The 19,534-nt window shown below is 46.6% G+C and overlaps 3 protein-coding genes across 5 annotated transcripts in view; 2 read left to right on the top strand and 1 right to left on the bottom strand.

The window, feature by feature from the left end:
* Nucleotides 1-19,534, top strand: part of raly (RALY heterogeneous nuclear ribonucleoprotein) — a 305,333-nt gene that overhangs the window by 51,557 nt on the left and 234,242 nt on the right. The window lies entirely within an intron of this gene.
* On the top strand, nucleotides 11,043-18,943 carry LOC134298457 (uncharacterized). Its single transcript, XM_062978803.1, has 2 exons — nucleotides 11,043-12,809; nucleotides 18,662-18,943. The coding sequence occupies exons 1-2, from the start codon at nucleotides 11,262-11,264 to the stop codon at nucleotides 18,701-18,703; spliced, it is 1,590 nt and encodes a 529-aa protein (XP_062834873.1). The 5' UTR covers nucleotides 11,043-11,261; the 3' UTR covers nucleotides 18,704-18,943.
* Nucleotides 15,251-17,746, bottom strand: LOC134298458 (zinc finger protein ZFP2-like). The gene has a single exon (XM_062978804.1). It carries the CDS (start codon nucleotides 17,735-17,737, stop codon nucleotides 16,547-16,549), a length of 1,191 nt encoding a protein of 396 aa, XP_062834874.1. The 5' UTR covers nucleotides 17,738-17,746; the 3' UTR covers nucleotides 15,251-16,546.

Here is a 19,534-nt window from a genome sequence, read left to right on the forward strand (position 1 = left end):
CACTGTCATGACCTTTGAGATCTGGCACATCTGTGGAACAGTCTTCTCTTGGACCTCTGGCTAAGGTGGATCTCATTCATTTCCATAAATGGTTGGAGATTTTCCTCTTTGATTTATCAGATTAATCTGACGTTTTGTTCCTGAGGTTGCTGAGATGGGTAGTAATTGCTGGGATGTTGGGGATTTTATTTATAATAAATATTATTGTTAAATATATATTACATATATTTATAGTGTTATGTTTTATTATCTTTGTCTTTGATTTTATATGCTTGATGTTCTACTCTTTCGTGGAAAGGGCCCTATAAGTAAACATCATCATTGTCAACATTATTATATTTGTTTTTACTATTAGTTTTTCTTTGGATTGTCTTTATTCATTTCTATTAAAACAACTTTGAAATATTTTCTGGATGAAGTATTATATGAAGTTAGTAAATTCAAGTGAATAATGAGTGCACGTCTACTCATGGTTATTGCTTTCACTCTGTTACAAATACTTTGGCTTTTTCATGATCTTAGTAATGCCACAAGGCATCTCTCTGTTTTGGACAAAGGTAGCCGACTGTGGTACATCATGGGGCCCATTTTGGACTCTTGATATTCTCTAGGAGCAAAACAGACTGCCTCAAATGGCAGTAAACCAACAAAAAAGAGGCAATTGAAAATCTATTTCTTTTTCTTTTTTATTGGAACATGGCTAGCAACCCTACAACCCATTTAAAATTGAAGTTGTTCCTCTTGGGGATGTCAAAAATAGCATATCACTCTTTTACTAGCAAAAAAAAAAAGGAATTCAGAGAGTTTAGAAGACCATACAATCTCAAGCACATGCTTTACCTATGTAATTCAGAAGGTATTTTACAGCATCTTTTGATCCTCTAGGTGTTTTGCTCTTCACTTCCCAGAAACTTCAGCCAGCATGATGAATAGGCAGGTATTCAGGAAAGTGAAGTCAAAACATTCAGGGTGAAAGAATAGGTCCTAGCTGTATTGAAAACATATTGCCTATAATGTCTTGCTCATTCAGACTAGCCTGAAAACCACAGAAAGATGCCCTGGAAATGCTGAGTTTACAGCCAGAAGGTGTACATGAAAGAAACAGTTGGTTTGAAGCAGCTCCTCCTGGCTATGTGACTAACAATGGCCTTTGGCATTCCTGAATGACTAACATGAGGTCTACCACTATCATTAATACGCTCAATACATAAGCACCATGCTATTCTTCCTTGCAAATCGACATTTCATTGCTAAGGGCCTGCTGGAACAATGTAATAAGATCTTGAATTTACTTCATTACAGAATAATAGACTCCCTTTTGCTCATATTTTTGAAAAGATTGTCATCAATATTATTTCTGTTACTACTGCGTGTGAGTTGTCTTGACTGCATGCATCCATTTGCTGAAATTAGGTCTCATAATCTACTGAAGTGCATGAATTAAACAGGCAATACTGGAAGTGCATTCTAGTCCTTACTATCACCTTGCCAAAGTATGAGAGTGGGTTATAATTAAGAACTAGGTTATAGTTTCACAGGAAAAGACTATACACCATGAATGGAAATCAATCACAGTGGCATGCATACTGTGAATTCAGCTACTGAAAGCACTAGTTGTTCTACACGCTGAGGAAAGTAGTGTCCTCTATTCTATTCTTGCAGCTTAATGGAAAGAAAGTGCAACGCTATAAAATAATAATAATAATCTCTGTTATTGGTCTCTACAGTTGGTAAAATCAAAATCCATCCTATGTTATTTTCCAGCAGTCTGAATTGAAGCTATTAATACCCACTAGCACTACAGTACTCTAAAGTTGGGTGAAGCACAAACATGTCCAATGCCTCTGACTGGCCTACTCTGATAGATCAAGTTCCAATACAACAATGCCACTCATAGTGGTGAGTGATCAACCAGTTCTGGCCTGTGAGCCATCAGCTGCTAGTCTACACCAAATTTCCAAGACAGAAAGAAAATGAAAAGAAGGTTCAGAGGAGACATGATATCCATGTTTAAATATTTGAAATGATGTCATAAAAAGAGGGAGCAGGCTTGTTTTCTGATGCCCTGGAGACTAGGATTTGGTTCAAATTACAGAAAGGAGACTCCCCCTGAACATTAGGAAGAACTTTGTGACCATAAGTGCTGTTCAACAATGGAACTCTCTGTCTTGGAGTATGGTAGAAGCCCCTTCTTTGGATGCTTTTAAACAGAGGCTGGTGCTTTGATTCTGTTTTTCCTGCATGGTAGGGGGTTGGACTGAATGGCTCATGTGGTCTTTCAATGTGTTGAAAACTACAATCACCATCAGAATTTCTAGCATTGCCCTTGGCTGAAGATGAAAATACTCATGGTTCCACAAAGCTCAAGAACAGCAGTTTAGGAAGACTAGCTATACTGGGAATGAATTCTATGCAATAGCCCAAAGCTTTCTTCTAAGTAAATCTGCCAAAATTTATCTGTTAAACTACGTGGGATTACAGACAGTCCCCAAGTTACAAACATCCAACATACAAACAATTCATAGTTAAGAACAACAGGAAGTGAAATGAATCTACTCCTAGGAAGGCAAAATCACTCCTGAAAGTTAACATGGGGAAAAGGTGTCTTGTTTCCACAACAAGTCACATTTTTCAAAATCACAGGAACAGAAACAGAAAGTGAAGTGAAATATTCAGAATATGGGCACAAGCAGCAAAACAAATACCACAGGGGAGTTACCCTTCCCTATGCTATCCAAAGCTAAACAAAAAACCTACCACATTTGATGGCTAGTATTACTATCCTCAGGTGAAAAACCTTGCTCCCTACAGGAGTTTATCTTAGGCAAGAAAGACAAGAATTCAGGCAGAACATTGCCTCTCTGTACCATGGCCTTGAAGGCTGCCTTTCATCAACCCAGAGGCAAGCCTGAAGAAATAAGACTTGCTTATGAAAAAGCAAGGAATGATACAAAGCTTGCAGGAAAGATAATCTTGCCACTGATCTTGCCACTGATATTCTGCCTCGAACCTTTGCCTGACTGAGAGCAAAAGTAGACCTGATGATTCATAGGGCTTCCCAGAGATTGGCTTTCTTAATGAGCTGCTCCAGGGGATGTGTTGCCTTAAGAAAAAATGTTTAACCCTTCTCTCCCAAGTTTCCTCAAAGCTACAATTAAATTAATTGGGGAAAAGACAAGGATAAAACCAGGACACATCCAGGTTTGTTTATTTCTGTATTGCCTCCCAATGCACAAGGACCCTGAGGCAGTGAACAAATAAAAACCAAGTAAAATCACAAGATAAAAACATTTAAAAATACATTACATCTACTCCTAGAATTCAGAATCCCAGAGCTCATTTTGAGCAATGAATGCCATACAGAACAGCACTGTTTCAGCTCTCCATTTCAGACTTCCTTGGGTAGAGTTCCACAGTTGAGGCACTGCTACAGAGAAAGCCGTATTATCTGTACCCACCAAGATAACTTCACAAGATATTGGGGCATTCAACAGGGCCCCCTCTGAAAATCTCTAATTTCTGTCACATTCAAATGAGAAAAGGTGATATTGGCCCCAAGTTGTAGATCAACACCAGCACCTTGAACTCAACTTAGAAACAAATTGGAAGAGTAACTTTCTTGCAAGACTAGTATTCTATGATACCTAAAATGCATGCATGATAGGTCTCTGTTGATGCCTTTTTGCATTATATGCAGCTTTTAAGCACTTATCATGAAAAGCCCCATATAGAGTGAGTTTTGGTAGTCTGATAAAAAAGCAACTATGGCATGAATTAATGTGGCCAGATATGTCTTCATCAAGAAAGGGCACAGGTATACACCAGTCAAAAGCTGGGAAAAGGTGCTCCTAGCCACTGACTTTCCAGGAGCACTGCTGGGCCCAAGAACACTCCCAAACTACGAACCTGATCTTTCAGAGAGAGTCACCCCAGCCTGTAATTCTAATTTCAGGTTGGTTTTCCTACTTACCACCCATATCACATCCTTTACTGCATCAAGACAACAATTCAGTACTGCTACAATGTCACAGAGACAGCATACTTCCAAATGCCCGTTGCTGCAGAACATGAGTATGAACTCAAATCCTGATTCTGGGTTTTCTATAGGTTTGTGGGAAACTTTACTCAATACACCTTTGATCAGAGCTAAGTTTAGGTTTTTATGTTAGTACTGGTGAAAGATGTCTTTAGAAAGAGTCCCTTTGGGGAGAAAGGGTGGGCTAAAAATAAAGTTATTTGTTTTATTTATTTATTTTATTGCTGGCTGCCTCCAATTTTTATGCCAATGTACGAGACTGACAGCAATAAGGCATTGGTCTAACTGTATTCTAGATCCCTCCTGACCTCTCTGAGCAGCCAAGCAATGAAAAGAAGCTGGAAAAAGAGTGGTAACTATTTGAGGACTTCTCTTTGGTTCCCTGGGAGATTGTGCAGATTCATTCTAGAAGGGAAAATGAGTGAATAATTCTTAGGACCAGTAGTAAACAAGAGGCAGGAGATGCAATGTGAGCCTATTTCTCTCTTGTCTGCACCCACTCACCAAACCCTGAAATCAGTACCCTTTGGCAATGTAGGGTATACAAGGAAGGAAGAGAGCCTTTCATGCTTTTCTCTCAATGAAGTAAGCACTGTGCTTAATCACGTGTTTATACTGCTAAACCATGGCTTGGGAATCTGCAGTCCTCCACATGTCGTTTAACTCTAATTCCAAATCAACCTAGTTTCTCAGAACACGCTATTCAAATAAAATGTTGAAAAGCACACTGTAAAAACCACCCACTGTATGGCTATCAGTTTCCTCCTAGAGGATTAAAACTAGGGAAAAGTTTCATGAGAACCACCAATCCTCTAAATGTTCCTCCAGCAACAACAAGAATATCCCTGTGGCCAGCAAAATCAGGCAATTCCAACTGGATGGCCCCCCATGAGGATCTTTCTCCAGGGGCGAACCAAGAACGGGCAACTTGAAAGTCCCTGAAGAGACTCAGGAGCGGAGTTGGTAAATCAAAATGCAACTTGGCAAAATGGCACTACCTAGAAGAATTCTCCACTTTGTGTGACTGTGGAGCAGAACAAACAACTCAGCATCTATATGCTTGCTCACAATGCCCTGTCTCATGCACAGAGGAAGAACTGTTTAAGGCTACAGACAATGTAGTTCTGTTGCCCATTTTTGGTCTAAACTATTTAGCTGCTTGTGATCCCTTTATTTTATCAGTTTTAAACTTATTTATTTATGGAATGCTTTTGTCACCAAATAAATAAATAAATTCAAATAAATTAAAAAGGTGTACCTGAGGAGACTGGGGTGGGGATGGTCTCTTGAGAATATACAGAAGCCACCCTAAAGTACCCAGCAAAAACCAATGGGAGGGGAGTAAAAAAAATCCCATTTTTTTCTTTTTAGAGCACTCCATTTACCCTTGCATTCTTCTTTTCACCTTGTGGCCTGGAGAAAAAGACTAAACCTTGAGTTCTGGAAATCTTACAGTTTCACATAACATAATATGTATCAAGCCTATAATTTAAAAACAAAAATTTACTAAAAAAAAAAAAGGGGGGGGGGCTTCAAACTTTTCCAGATAGGAATTGTTTCATTAAATGCTGTGGGCAAGTCTAGTGTATTTACATCCTTTCTCTGCTGAAAAAAATGTACCTCAGAAAGACTGCCCAGCTAATAAAATAGAGGAAGGAAATTGTTTTGTTTTGTTTGCAATTCCCACTTGTCTTTCTCTGTCAGAAAGAAATAAGAATGAAACTGTGAAAGTTATACTCGCTCCTAAACTACCAATATTGTCAGATCTACCATTTGCATCGTTTTAGATGGAAATAAAACACACAAATACAATTAGCTAATGAATAGACAAAGGCAGCCAAATGACGAAAAAGGCAAAAACTGCCTTCTTTTCATCTTATGGTACAGGGGCAAGGACCTTCAGCAGACCTGATCCATGACTCTACTTTAAGAAAAATGTTATTTCCTGAACAGATTGTCTTATGAGAAGGAAAAATTTATTTCCAAAAAAAAGAGGATGCAAAATGGATGTTGAGTTCATACGAACATAGGTTGGAGTCTATGGCATTTGGTTGATAGGAGATACATTAATGTTCCTGAACCTACTACAGTGTGCCTACTCATACATACACACTACTACCACTATTTATTTGTTTATTTATTTACATCACTTTTACCCCGCCTTTCTCCCCGAGGGGACTCAAAGCGGCTTACAATAAATAAGCAAAAATTCAATGTCTAAAAACAATGTAAAAACAACAATTCATATAAAACAATCTACAAAACAACAATTCATATAAAACAGATACCATTACAAAATAAAATCACATTATATAAAATTTTAAGCATGTCCAAGATTAGAATCCATTCATCCAGAATCCTCAATAAGTCTTTGTACACAGCCAAGGAGCCACCACCAAGAAGGCCCTGTCCCTCATTCCCACCAACCTTACCTGTGAGGCTGGTGGGACCGAGAGCAGGGCCTCCCTCAATGATCTAAGAGTTCTAGAAGGCTCATATCTCATTCCTCCCGCACACACCACCACCACAAGAAAAACAGTACACCCCTTTTCATATGAAAGGTGCTTTTCTCTCAACATTGGGAGCAGATAAAACCTGGAGTTAAGGGATCACAAATATGAGCGAAGACACATACAGTCATGAGCCAGTTTGATATAGTGGTTTGATTGCTGGACTAGGAATCTGGGAAACGAGAGTTCTTGGGCAAGCCATAGCCTGAGAGAAAGGCAATGGCAACACCCCTCTGAACATATCCTGCCAAGAAAACCCTATAATAGGTGTGTCTTAGTTAACAGTGACTTGAAGGTACACACAACAACTGGAAAAATATGCATTCTGCACCTGAAACAAGCCATGAATAGCAACCATGAGTCTAAAGATCAACCCAGCCAAGGGTTGGTGAATAGTCATCTGTCAGAACCCTGCTACTAGAGCCTGGATGTGGCTCTGAGTTTCAGGGTCACTGACATTGATAAGACACCTGCGTCCCAGGACTCGGAGGAGAAACGGCTGATGGACTTGGCGGGGAATTTGCGCGGGGTTTTACTGAGCGGGAAGAGACTGTTCAAATGAGGGGGAGGATATATAAAGGAGGGTTGGCCGGAGCCTCCCATTCTTGGCTTTTCTGATGTTCATGTTTCCTACAGTAAAAGTTCCTGGTGATACCACAAAGAGTCTCGTGTGTTCATTCAGGAGCGGCTGTGGTGAGCTGACACTAAGCCAAGAATACGGACGCCATCCCGCTGTAGCGGTGAGGTGTAGCATGCAAGTGGAGGATGAAGAGCTCTTGGGCGCCGGAGGAGGAAGGTCGGAAAGGGCCACTCCCGAGACGGACGCTGAGTTCCACCAGCTGGCGGCCCTGGCGTCATCCACCGCTTATGCCCAGCCAAATGGGGTAACCCAGAGGCGCGGAGTGGTACGGGGAGATAGCACCGGAGGAGAGGAAGGTTCACCTTCCCCAGGCCCGCAAAAGATGGTGTTTCTGGAGGAGAGGATGTCGGCGATGGAGACCACCCTGGCAGTGATGTCGAGGGCGATGGAGCGCCTGGCGGTTTTGGCGGAGCCGGAGCGAGGAAGGGAACTCCGGGCTAGCTCAATGTGGGACGTGAGCATGGGAAGCAGCCAGGGCTTTGCAGACCTCCCAGCACCGAAGGGAAGGGAAATGCTAAAGGAGCCCGGTGCCCGGCCCAAGATCCAAACGAGCCTGACGCGGGTGGAGGAGAGTGACGACGAAGGGGAAAAGCCTCCGAGAATCCCGGCTACGCTCCCAACTGAGACCCTGGTGCCCCTGGCGAATGCCGGGCGTGGCACAGGACAAAGGGAAGCAGCAGCGGGGCCCACTGGCCCGCGAGGGGGCTTGCGACGGGCGGAGGATTGGGGATTGCCACCACAGGGACCCCTACCGAGACGAGAGGAACTAAGGATCGAGTTTGGGGGAGAGTCCTCTGAACTGGATTTTTTCCTGACCACGGTGAGGGGCTATATGGAGGACAATGCCCACACTTTCAGAACGGAATCCAGCCGGGTACGGGCCATTGGTGCGGTGTTGAAGAGGGGAGCGGCCAGCTGGTACGTTCAACTACACGCGCGGCGCGACCCATGTCTGGGGTCACTCCGACGCTTTATGGGGGCCCTGGAGACCCGTTTCCGAGATCCACTGGAGCAGATCCGGGCGAGGGAGGAGTTGAAGACCGTCTCCCAGGGGCAGAGGTCGGTATCTGAGTATGCGGAGGAGTTCCAATGCCTCGCTGAAAAGGTGCCGGAATGGTCTGCAGTGACAAAGATAGAACTCTTCAAAGAGGGGCTCAGGCGGGAGATCCTCTCCTGGGCGGTGCATCGTGATGAGCCTGACACACTGCGCGGATGGATTCAGCTGGCGGGGCGCGTCGAGACATCGCTGGCCCAGGCGAGGAGGCACCGAGGAGGGCTACAGCAGCGGCCGCAGATGAAAGAGGGGAGCCGGAAGGAGGGATCAACCCCAGCCGGGAGGAGAACGGAGCCGACAGGGAACGTGAGCACCAGCAGGAGGGGCTGCTTCGTGTGCGGCCGTTTGGGCCACAGGGCTGCCGAGTGCTGGCAGAGAAAAGGGGAAGGCGGAGGCCCGCCCAAACCAAGAGCCGTGGCAGGGAAACGCGCCGAGGAAGAACCACCGATGAGGCACCACTCGGGGGGGTTGGTAAGTCAGGACAAAGCCATGATAGTGGTCCCCATTCAGCTGGAAAGTGGCAGCAAACAAGCAACCCGCAAAGCATTTGTGGATTGTGGATGTTCCAGGAACATCATCTCCCCTGAATTAGCCGAGGGATTGGGATGCGAAAGAACGAACCTAGAATCCCCAATAGCTTTTTCGCAGTTGGACGGATCCACAGCATCGGGATCATTAGCTAAGTACAGTGCCGAAGATGTAAAGTGTAAGATAGGGAGTTGGGAAGGAAAGGTGTCATTTGTGATATCACAAATAGCCAGCTATAATGTTATACTAGGCATGCCATGGCTGGGGCAGGCCAACCCGCAAATCAACTGGGAGGATAAGAGCATGATCTTCAGGATGAAGTTGGAAGGAGGGGGCCAGGAAGTGGAAAGGGAGCCGGGGAAAAGGGGGGAGGAAGACTCTATCAGGATAGCAGAACTGGCAGATAAATTACCCCCAGAGTATCGGGATTTTGTGGACGTATTTGATGAGAAGGAAGCAGACAGTTTCCCACCGAAGCGGAGAGTTGAAGTGAAGATAGAGCTAGTCCCAGGAGCAGAGCTTCCTAAGGCAAAAATATACCCAATGTCGGCTAGGGAAAAGGAGGAACTGAGAAAATACATTGATAAAAACCTAGCGAGGGGTTTCATAGAGCCTTCAAATTCCCCTCTAGGGGCGCCTGTGTTGTTCAGGCGCAAAAAGGACCAAACGCTGAGGCTCTGCATTGACTACAGGGGCCTGAATGCAATCAGTTCTGGAAATAAATACCCCCTACCTTTAGTGAAGGACTTGATCGCCCAGTTATCGGAGGGACAGATATTCACTAAATTGGACTTAATTGAAGCATACCATAAATTGCAGATTAAACCAGAGGACAGGTGGAAGACGGCCTTCTCCTGTGCATTCGGATTATTCAATTATCGTGTGCTCCCTTTCGGGTTGTGCGGCGGAGGCGCCGCGTTCATGCAATTAATCAACGAAGTGTTGCATCCATTGTTGTACAAGGGAGTCTTTGTTTTTTTAGATGACATATTGTTAGTATCTCGGACTAAGGAGCAACACATAGAACTAGTCAGGGAAGTCCTGCAAAAGTTGAGAGAAGCAAAACTGTATGCGAAGCTTGCCAAGTGCGAGTTCAATAAAGACCAGATAGACTTTCTGGGGTATAGGATTTCCTCCCAGGGAGTGGCGATGGACCCTGCGAAGGTAGAAGACGTGAGGGGGTGGGAAGCCCCCAAAACACGGAAGCAGCTGCAATCCTTCCTAGGGTTCGCAAACTTCTATAGAACATTTATCAAGGACTTTGCGCGCCTCACTTTGCCATTAACGGATTTGTTAAAGACTAAAGGTAGGGGAGAAACAGCCAAAGTGAAGGCCCCAGGGGCCAAACTGACCTGGACAATAGAATGCCAGGAAGCTTTCGAAGCCCTTAAAAAGCGTTTTACGGAGGAGCCTGTCCTACAGCACCCTGATATGTCTAAAGCCTTTGTATTACATTGCGATGCGTCAGACCGGGCATATGGGGCAGTTCTGCTACAGAAAGACGAGGGGGGGAACCTGAAGCCATGTGGCTATCTGTCAAAAAAGTTTAGCGATACAGAAAAAAACTGGCCGATTTGGGAGAGAGAAGCCTTAGCGATTCTAAAAGCACTAGAGTGCTGGAGACACTTCCTGGAAGGAAGTGGAACACCGTTTGAGGTGTGGACTGACCATAGAAATTTACAGTATCTAAGATCCCCTCGTAAACTATCAGCGAAGCAAATTAGATGGGCCCAATATTTCAGCCGTTTTGATTTCAGACTCAGATTCTTCCAGGGGAAACATAATATACTCGCTGACGCTCTCTCTCGGATGCCTCAGCACGGGGGAGGAATTCAGGAATCTGAAGGGAGTATTTTTCTTGATAAGCAATGGGGCCTGGCAGTACTAACTCGAGCACAAGCGGCCAAAGAAAACAAACGTACTGCCATTTCCACGGGGGGAGGAGAAATATGGGAGGAAGAGTTGAAGCGAGCGTATGGAATGGACAAATGGTTACAAACAAACAAAGAAAAGGGAGAATTGTGTGGGGATTTGGTGTTTGTAAATAAGAAATTGTATATTCCTGAATGTTTAAGACGAGAAATGTTAAGGAAGTACCATGATAACAAGGGTGCGGGTCATCTAGGCCCCACCAGGACTATTAAACTGTTGGCCAAACAATGCTGGTGGCCCGGAATGAGGAAAGACGCCAGGGGGTACGTCACGCAGTGTGAATTATGCGCAGAGGGAAAAACACCACCGGGGAAGCCCCAGGGGCTATTGCAGAAGGTGGTGGAGTGTCAGAACCCTGCTACTAGAGCCTGGATGTGGCTCTGAGTTTCAGGGTCACTGACATTGATAAGACACCTGCGTCCCAGGACTCGGAGGAGAAACGGCTGATGGACTTGGCGGGGAATTTGCGCGGGGTTTTACTGAGCGGGAAGAGACTGTTCAAATGAGGGGGAGGGTATATAAAGGAGGGTTGGCCGGAGCCTCCCATTCTTGGCTTTTCTGATGTTCATGTTTCCTACAGTAAAAGTTTCTGGTGATATCACAGAGAGTCTTGTGTGTTCATTCAGGAGCGGCTGTGGTGAGCTGACACTAAGCCAAGAATACGGACACCATCCCGCTGTAGCGGTGAGGTGTAACATGCAAGTGGAGGATGAAGAGCTCTTGGGCGCCGGAGGAGGAAGGTCGGAAAGGGCCACTCCCGAGACGGACGCTGAGTTCCACCAGCTGGCGGCCCTGGCGTCCTCCACCGCTTATGCCCAGCCAAATGGGGTAACCCAGAGGCGTGGAGTGGTGCGGGGAGACAGCACCGGAGGAGAGGAAGGTTCACCTTCCCCAGGCCCGCAAAAGATGGTGTTTCTGGAGGAGAGGATGTCGGCGATGGAGACCACCCTGGCAGTGATGTCGAGGGCGATGGAGCGCCTGGCGGTTTTGGCGGAGCCGGAGCGAGGAAGGGAACTCCGGGCTAGCTCAATGTGGGACGTGAGCATGGGAAGCAGCCAGGGCTTTGCAGACCTCCCAGCACCGAAGGGAAGGGAAATGCGAAAGGAGCCCGGTGCCCGGCCCAAGATCCAAACGAGCCTGACGCGGGTGGAGGAGAGTGACGACGAAGGGGAAAAGCCTCCGAGAATCCCGGCTACGCTCCCAACTGAGACCCTGGTGCCCCTGGCGAATGCCGGGCGTGGCACAGGACAAAGGGAAGCAGCAGCGGGGCCCACTGGCCCGCAAGGGGGCTTGCGACGGGCGGAGGATTGGGGATTGCCACCACAGGGACCCCTACCGAGACGAGAGGAACTAAGGATCGAGTTTGGGGGAGAGTCCTCTGAACTGGATTTTTTCCTGACCACGGTGAGGGGCTATATGGAGGACAATGCCCACACTTTCAGAACGGAATCCAGCCGGGTACGGGCCATTGGTGCAGTGTTGAAGAGGGGAGCGGCCAGCTGGTACGTTCAACTACACGCGCGGCGCGACCCATGTCTGGGGTCACTCCGACGCTTTATGGGGGCCCTGGAGACCCGTTTCCGAGATCCACTGGAGCAGATCCGGGCGAGGGAGGAGTTGAAGACCGTCTCCCAGGGGCAGAGGTCGGTATCTGAGTATGCGGAGGAGTTCCAATGCCTCGCTGAAAAGGTGCCGGAATGGTCTGCAGTAACAAAGATGGAACTCTTCAAAGAGGGTCTCAGGCGGGAGATCCTCTCCTGGGCGGTGCATCGTGATGAGCCTGACACACTGCGCGGATGGATTCAGCTGGCGGGGCGCGTCGAGACATCGCTGGCCCAGGCGAGGAGGCACCGAGGAGGGCTACAGCAGCGGCCGCAGATGAAAGAGGGGAGCCGGAAGGAGGGATCAACCCCAGCCGGGAGGAGAACGGAGCCGCCAGGGAACGTGAGCACCAGCAGGAGGGGCTGCTTCGTGTGCGGCCGTTTGGGCCACAGGGCTGCCGAGTGCTGGCAGAGAAAAGGGGAAGGCGGAGGCCCGCCCAAACCAAGAGCCGTGGCAGGGAAACGCGCCGAGGAAGAACCACCGATGAGGCACCACTCGGGGGGGTTGGTAAGTCAGGACAAAGCCATGATAGTGGTCCCCATTCAGCTGGAAAGTGGCAGCAAACAAGCAACCTGCAAAGCATTTGTGGATTGTGGATGTTCCAGGAACATCATCTCCCCTGAATTAGCCGAGGGATTGGGATGCGAAAGAACGAACCTAGAATCCCCAATAGCTTTTTCGCAGTTGGACGGATCCACAGCATCGGGATCATTAGCTAAGTACAGTGCCGAAGATGTAAAGTGTAAGATAGGGAGCTGGGAAGGAAAGGTGTCATTTGTGATATCACAAATAGCCAGCTATAATGTTATACTAGGCATGCCATGGCTGGGGCAGGCCAACCCGCAAATCAACTGGGAGGATAAGAGCATGATCTTCAGGATGAAGTTGGAAGAAGGGAGCCAGGAAGTGGAGAGAGAGCCGGGGAAAAGGGGGGAGGAAGACTCTATCAGGATAGCAGAACTGGCAGATAAATTACCCCCAGAGTATCGGGATTTTGTGGACGTATTTGATGAGAAGGAAGCAGACAGTTTCCCACCGAAGCGGAGAGTTGAAGTGAAGATAGAGCTAGTCCCAGGAGCAGAGCTTCCTAAGGCAAAAATATACCCAATGTCGGCTAGGGAAAAGGAGGAACTGAGAAAATACATTGATAAAAACCTAGCGAGGGGTTTCATAGAGCCTTCAAATTCCCCTCTAGGGGCGCCTGTGTTGTTCAGGCGCAAAAAGGACCAAACGCTGAGGCTCTGCATTGACTACAGGGGCCTGAATGCAATCAGTTCTGGAAATAAATACCCCCTACCTTTAGTGAAGGACTTGATCGCCCAGTTATCGGAGGGACAGATATTCACTAAATTGGACTTAATTGAAGCATACCATAAATTGCAGATTAAACCAGAGGACAGGTGGAAGACGGCCTTCTCCTGTGCATTCGGATTATTCAATTATCGTGTGCTCCCTTTCGGTTTGTGCGGCGGAGGCGCCGCGTTCATGCAATTAATCAACGAAGTGTTGCATCCATTGTTGTACAAGGGAGTCTTTGTTTTTTTAGATGACATATTGTTAGTATCTCGGACTAAGGAGCAACACGTAGAACTAGTCAGGGAAGTCCTGCAAAAGTTGAGAGAAGCAAAACTGTATGCGAAGCTTGCCAAGTGCGAGTTCAATAAAGACCAGATAGACTTTCTGGGGTATAGGATTTCCTCCCAGGGAGTGGCGATGGACCCTGCGAAGGTAGAAGACGTGAGGGGGTGGGAAGCCCCCAAAACACGGAAGCAGCTGCAATCCTTCCTAGGGTTCGCAAACTTCTATAGAACATTTATCAAGGACTTTGCGCGCCTCACTTTGCCATTAACGGATTTGTTAAAGACTAAAGGTAGGGGAGAAACAGCCAAAGTGAAGGCCCCAGGGGCCAAACTGACCTGGACAATAGAATGCCAGGAAGCTTTCGAAGCCCTTAAAAAGCGTTTTACGGAGGAGCCTGTCCTACAGCACCCTGATATGTCTAAAGCCTTTGTATTACATTGCGATGCGTCAGACCGGGCATATGGGGCGGTTCTGCTACAGAAAGACGAGGGGGGGAACCTGAAGCCATGTGGCTATCTGTCAAAAAAGTTTAGTGATACAGAAAAAAACTGGCCGATTTGGGAGAGAGAAGCCTTAGCGATTCTAAAAGCACTAGAGTGCTGGAGACACTTCCTGGAAGGAAGTGGAACACCGTTTGAGGTGTGGACTGACCATAGAAATTTACAGTATCTAAGATCCCCTCGTAAACTATCAGCGAAGCAAATTAGATGGGCCCAATATTTCAGCCGTTTTGATTTCAGACTCAGATTCTTCCAGGGGAAACATAATATACTCGCTGACGCTCTCTCTCGGATGCCTCAGCACGGGGGAGGAATTCAGGAATCTGAAGGGAGTATTTTTCTTGATAAGCAATGGGGCCTGGCAGTACTAACTCGAGCACAAGCGGCCAAAGAAAACAAACGTACTGCCATTTCCACGGGGGGAGGAGAAATATGGGAGGAAGAGTTGAAGCGAGCGTATGGAATGGACAAATGGTTACAAACAAACAAAGAAAAGGGAGAATTGTGTGGGGATTTGGTGTTTGTAAATAAGAAATTGTATATTCCTGAATGTTTAAGACGAGAAATGTTAAGGAAGTACCATGATAACAAGGGTGCGGGTCATCTAGGCCCCACCAGGACTATTAAACTGTTGGCCAAACAATGCTGGTGGCCCGGAATGAGGAAAGACGCCAGGGGGTACGTCACGCAGTGTGAATTATGCGCAGAGGGAAAAACACCACCGGGGAAGCCCCAGGGGCTATTGCAGAAGGTGGTAGAGCCCATGAGGCCATGGGAATGCGTAGCCATGGATTTTGTAGGCGAACTACCCCCCAGCAGAGGCCACAGATACATTTGGACAATATTGGACTTATTCTCAAAACAGACATCTCTTCGGACATCTGCTCGCCTTCATCCTGGTGACTCAAGGGTCCTAGAGACTCCTCTTCGGACATCTGCTCGCCTTCATCCTGGTGACTCAAGGGTCGTAGAGACTCCTCTTCAGATATCTGCTCGCCTTCATCCTGGTGACTCAAGATTTGTAGAGGCTTCTTTTCAGACATCTGTACAGACATCTGTTGCAGTTCAGAGTGAGGGCTCTCACCTTTCTCAAGACTTTCCTTAAGAATGGAACTGCTTTGATACTCGTATTTGCACATCTTTGCCCTGAGGTGGACTTGTCGGTGTCTTGTAAGATTTGCTTCCTTCCAGAAACATTTTCCACACTCAGAGCAAAGGTAGGATTTCTCCTGGTTACATATGCCCAGCTCCTTTAGTAGATACAACTGCCCTTTGTTGGGTTTTTCAGACCTGGAATCTTTCTGGGGTTCCTCCCCATCAGCTGATCCCCTTTGCAGAAGTGGCTGGGGTTTTGTTCTTTTATGGATCTTCATTGTATGTCGATAAAGACCCGAATTCCACATGAATCTTTCCCCACATTCAGAGCATTGAAATGGCTTATCTCCAGAGTGGAGGCGGCTGTGTGTTCTTAGTTTTGACGCTTTGTTGTAGCATTTCCCGCACTTGGCACATACATATTTTTGCACCTGCTTAACAGCGCCTCCTGCTTTCCCAGTGTCATGATCTTCAGACCTCTCTTCACTATTAGCAGACGGATTGGGTTTCTCTCTTGTGTGGGTTCGTTGGTGTTTTTTCAGTTGTGATGGATAGTCAAAGCTTTTCCCACACTCTGAACAGGCATTGGGTTTATTTCCAGTGTGAGCCTTCATTCTGTGGCTATCAAGCAATGAGCTCCATGTGAAACATTCCTCACAGTCGGGGCACTGAAAGGGCTTTTCTCCGCTGTGGACCCGCAGGTGTCGTCGCAGTTGTGAGGCCCACTCAAAACTCTTCTTGCACTCAGAACACGTGTGGGCTTCCTTCTTCTTATCAGCGCTCCTTGACAGCTCCGCTTTCTTTCTCTCACCGTCCTTTCCCAGAGACAAAGGTGATATGAAACTCTCCTCAGAGTCGGTGTGTTTATACGGTTTCTCTTTGATGCACCCATCTGAAGGTCTTGTTACGTGTTTTGCCTGGTTGACTTTTTCCCCCATCTCAGACCATAGAAGGAATTCCCCTGGAATTACGGTTATTCTTTGCAAAACAGGGACCAGTTTCTTCCCCTTATGGAAGTTTTTTCTATGCAGACCAAGAGACTTACTCCATGTGAATCGCTCCCCGCAATCAGTGCACTGATAGGGTTTTTCGCCTGTGTGGATGCGTTGGTGCTTTTTTTAGGTCGGATAACTGATTAAAGTTCTTCCCACATGTGGGACATGTAGTGGAACCAATGTGGACTTGCTGGTGCTGGGCCAGATAGCTTGCCCCGCTGAATGTCTTCCCACACTCAGGAGACACAAAAGTATTCACCTTCTTATGAGACACTTTCTTTCGTTTATGGGTCTTCTTTCTGTGAGAATTAAGTGATGAAGTCCACATGAATCGCTCCCCACAGTCAGTGCATTGATAAGGTTTCTCGCCTGTGTGAAGTCGTTGGTGCTTCCTTAGGTTGGATCCCTGACTGAAGTTCCTCCCGCATATGTTACATGTAAAGGATTTCCTGTCCTTATGGCCCACTTCAGAGAGAGAAGGAACCAGTTCCTTCCCATCATGGACCTTCGTACTGTGCAAATCAAGTGACGAACCCCCCGTGGTACTTTCTCCGGGGTTGACATCTTGAGCGGGTTTCCCTCTGGTGTGGGCACGCTGGTGCTGGGACAGATAGGTTGGCCCGCTAAATGTCCTCCCACACTCAGAGCACATACAGGATTTTGACTTACTATAACTTTTATTTTGTTTATGGAATCTTTTTTTGTGAACATCAAGTGATGAAGTCCACAGGAACCTTTCTCCACAGTCAGTGCATTGATACGGTCTTTCTCCGGAATGGATGAATTGGTGTTGCTTTAAGCGTGAGGGCCGGTCAAACGTTCTTCCACACTCTAAGCACTTGTGCTTATGTGGGCTTTTCAGAAGAGGTCCTTGATTCTTTTCCTCACGATTTGTTCTTTGACTTTCAAAGGATAAACTCAACATGAAACTCTCCCCAATATTGACAGACCCACTCGGCATTTCTTGAGTGTGGACATGCTCATGCTGACTTAGATGTGATTGGAGAAGAGGTGCCGAGTTCTTTTTGTTATGGATCATCTTTTTATGTTCCTCAAGTGACAAACTGTCAGTGAACCTCTCTTCACAGATAGTGCACTGATGGGTTTTTTCTCCCCTGTGGATATTCTGAAGTGTTTTAAGTTTCTCTGGACTAGGGTAGGGATTTTTATTCATTTCTTTTTGGATACATGTATCTGAAAGCAGAGCACCAGTGCTGGTCTTATTCCCACAATGGTTCCTCCGATGTTTATTACATGATGTCATCCATACAAAACGCTTGAGGCCATGGGAATTCCCATGAGGCCATGGGAATGCGTAGCCATGGATTTTGTAGGCGAACTACCCCCCAGCAGAGGCCACAGATACATTTGGACAATATTGGACTTATTCTCAAAACAGGCACACTTTGTGGCTCTGCCAAAACTTCCTTCAGCTGAAAAACTTGCTGATTTGTATGTGAAGCACGTATATCGCCTACATGGGTGTCCCGACAAGATAATTAGTGACCGGGGAGTCCAATTTACTGCAAAATTTTGGGGAAAATTCTTACAGCTGTTAGGAGCAGAAAGGAACCTGAGCTCGGCCTTTCATCCCGCGACCAACGGGGGGGTCGAACGTACCCAACAGACACTGTGCCAATTCTTAAGGATGTACACCAATTATAGACAGGATGATTGGGCGGACCTTCTTCCGTTTGCTGAGATGGCTTTTAACGGGGCCGTACATTCGGCCACAGGTCGTGCCCCATTCGAAATAGTATACGGACAGGAGGTGGCACCTTTCCCCAGGCTACCCGAGTGGAAGGAAGGGGAGGGCCAGACCGACGAGGAATGGCCGGCCAAAATCAAGCAAGGGTGGCAAACCGTGGTAGAGGCATTGCGGGAAACACAAAAGAAGTACAAGCTCTTTGCGGATCGTAGGCGCCGAGAGGGGGACAAATTGGGCGAAGGAGATCTGGTTTGGCTGAGCACAAAAAACCTGAAATTGGGGTTCCCATCCAAGAAATTGGCTCCACGCTATATAGGGCCATTCAGGGTAGCAAAAAGAATAAACGAAGTGACCTATGAGCTGAGGCTACCAAAGGACCTAGGAAAGGTACACCCGGTATTCCATTGCAGCCTGTTAAAAAAGTATAAAGGAACTCTGGACAGCGGAGAACAATAGTTGTGTTTAATCTTTTCCTTCCAGGACGAAGGGGAGGAGGACGCCATGTCAGAACCCTGCTACTAGAGCCTGGATGTGGCTCTGAGTTTCAGGGTCACTGACATTGATAAGACACCTGCGTCCCAGGACTCGGAGGAGAAACGGCTGATGGACTTGGCGGGGAATTTGCGCGGGGTTTTACTGAGCGGGAAGAGACTGTTCAAATGAGGGGGAGGATATATAAAGGAGGGTTGGCCGGAGCCTCCCATTCTTGGCTTTTCTGATGTTCATGTTTCCTACAGTAAAAGTTCCTGGTGATACCACAAAGAGTCTCGTGTGTTCATTCAGGAGCGGCTGTGGTGAGCTGACAGTCATCTAATTTGGAAAGTGATGAGGTGGTGTTTGGTCTGTTTGGGTTTGAATTGGGGCTGTGGCCCCAGTAAATAATCAGGTTCACAGTCTGGAGGGTGCAGTAGGATCCAGCTTGTCTTCAGATAGGATGGCCATGTATCTTACTTTACTTCTTTCTACTTGAAAGACCAACAGAGAAAAGTTCCCTATTTTGAAGTGGTGTCTGATCAGATCTGAAGAACCATCAAAATTGAGAATAACTCTATTGTAGTTACCAACTATAGTTAACAGATGGATCAATAGATTGAGCAGCACCCGGTCACCATCTTACTGTCTTCCCTACTATAGCAATACATTATATTTCTATTTAAATTATACTAATCATAAACACAGTGATATTTTGTGGCTTCCATATAAATCTGCTTTAGGTTTCCATCTGAATTGAAAAGTAACTAACTATCCAAGGTGTTAAGATTTAGCTCCAACAGGGTTGCCCTATTTTTCAACCATTTTTCCTCTCCACTCATGCTGGAAGTCTTCACAATGTATGAGCAAGCTTGAATGGAG

Source organism: Anolis carolinensis, chromosome 4 (genome assembly GCF_035594765.1).
Source record: "Anolis carolinensis isolate JA03-04 chromosome 4, rAnoCar3.1.pri, whole genome shotgun sequence".
NCBI lineage: Eukaryota > Metazoa > Chordata > Lepidosauria > Squamata > Dactyloidae > Anolis > Anolis carolinensis.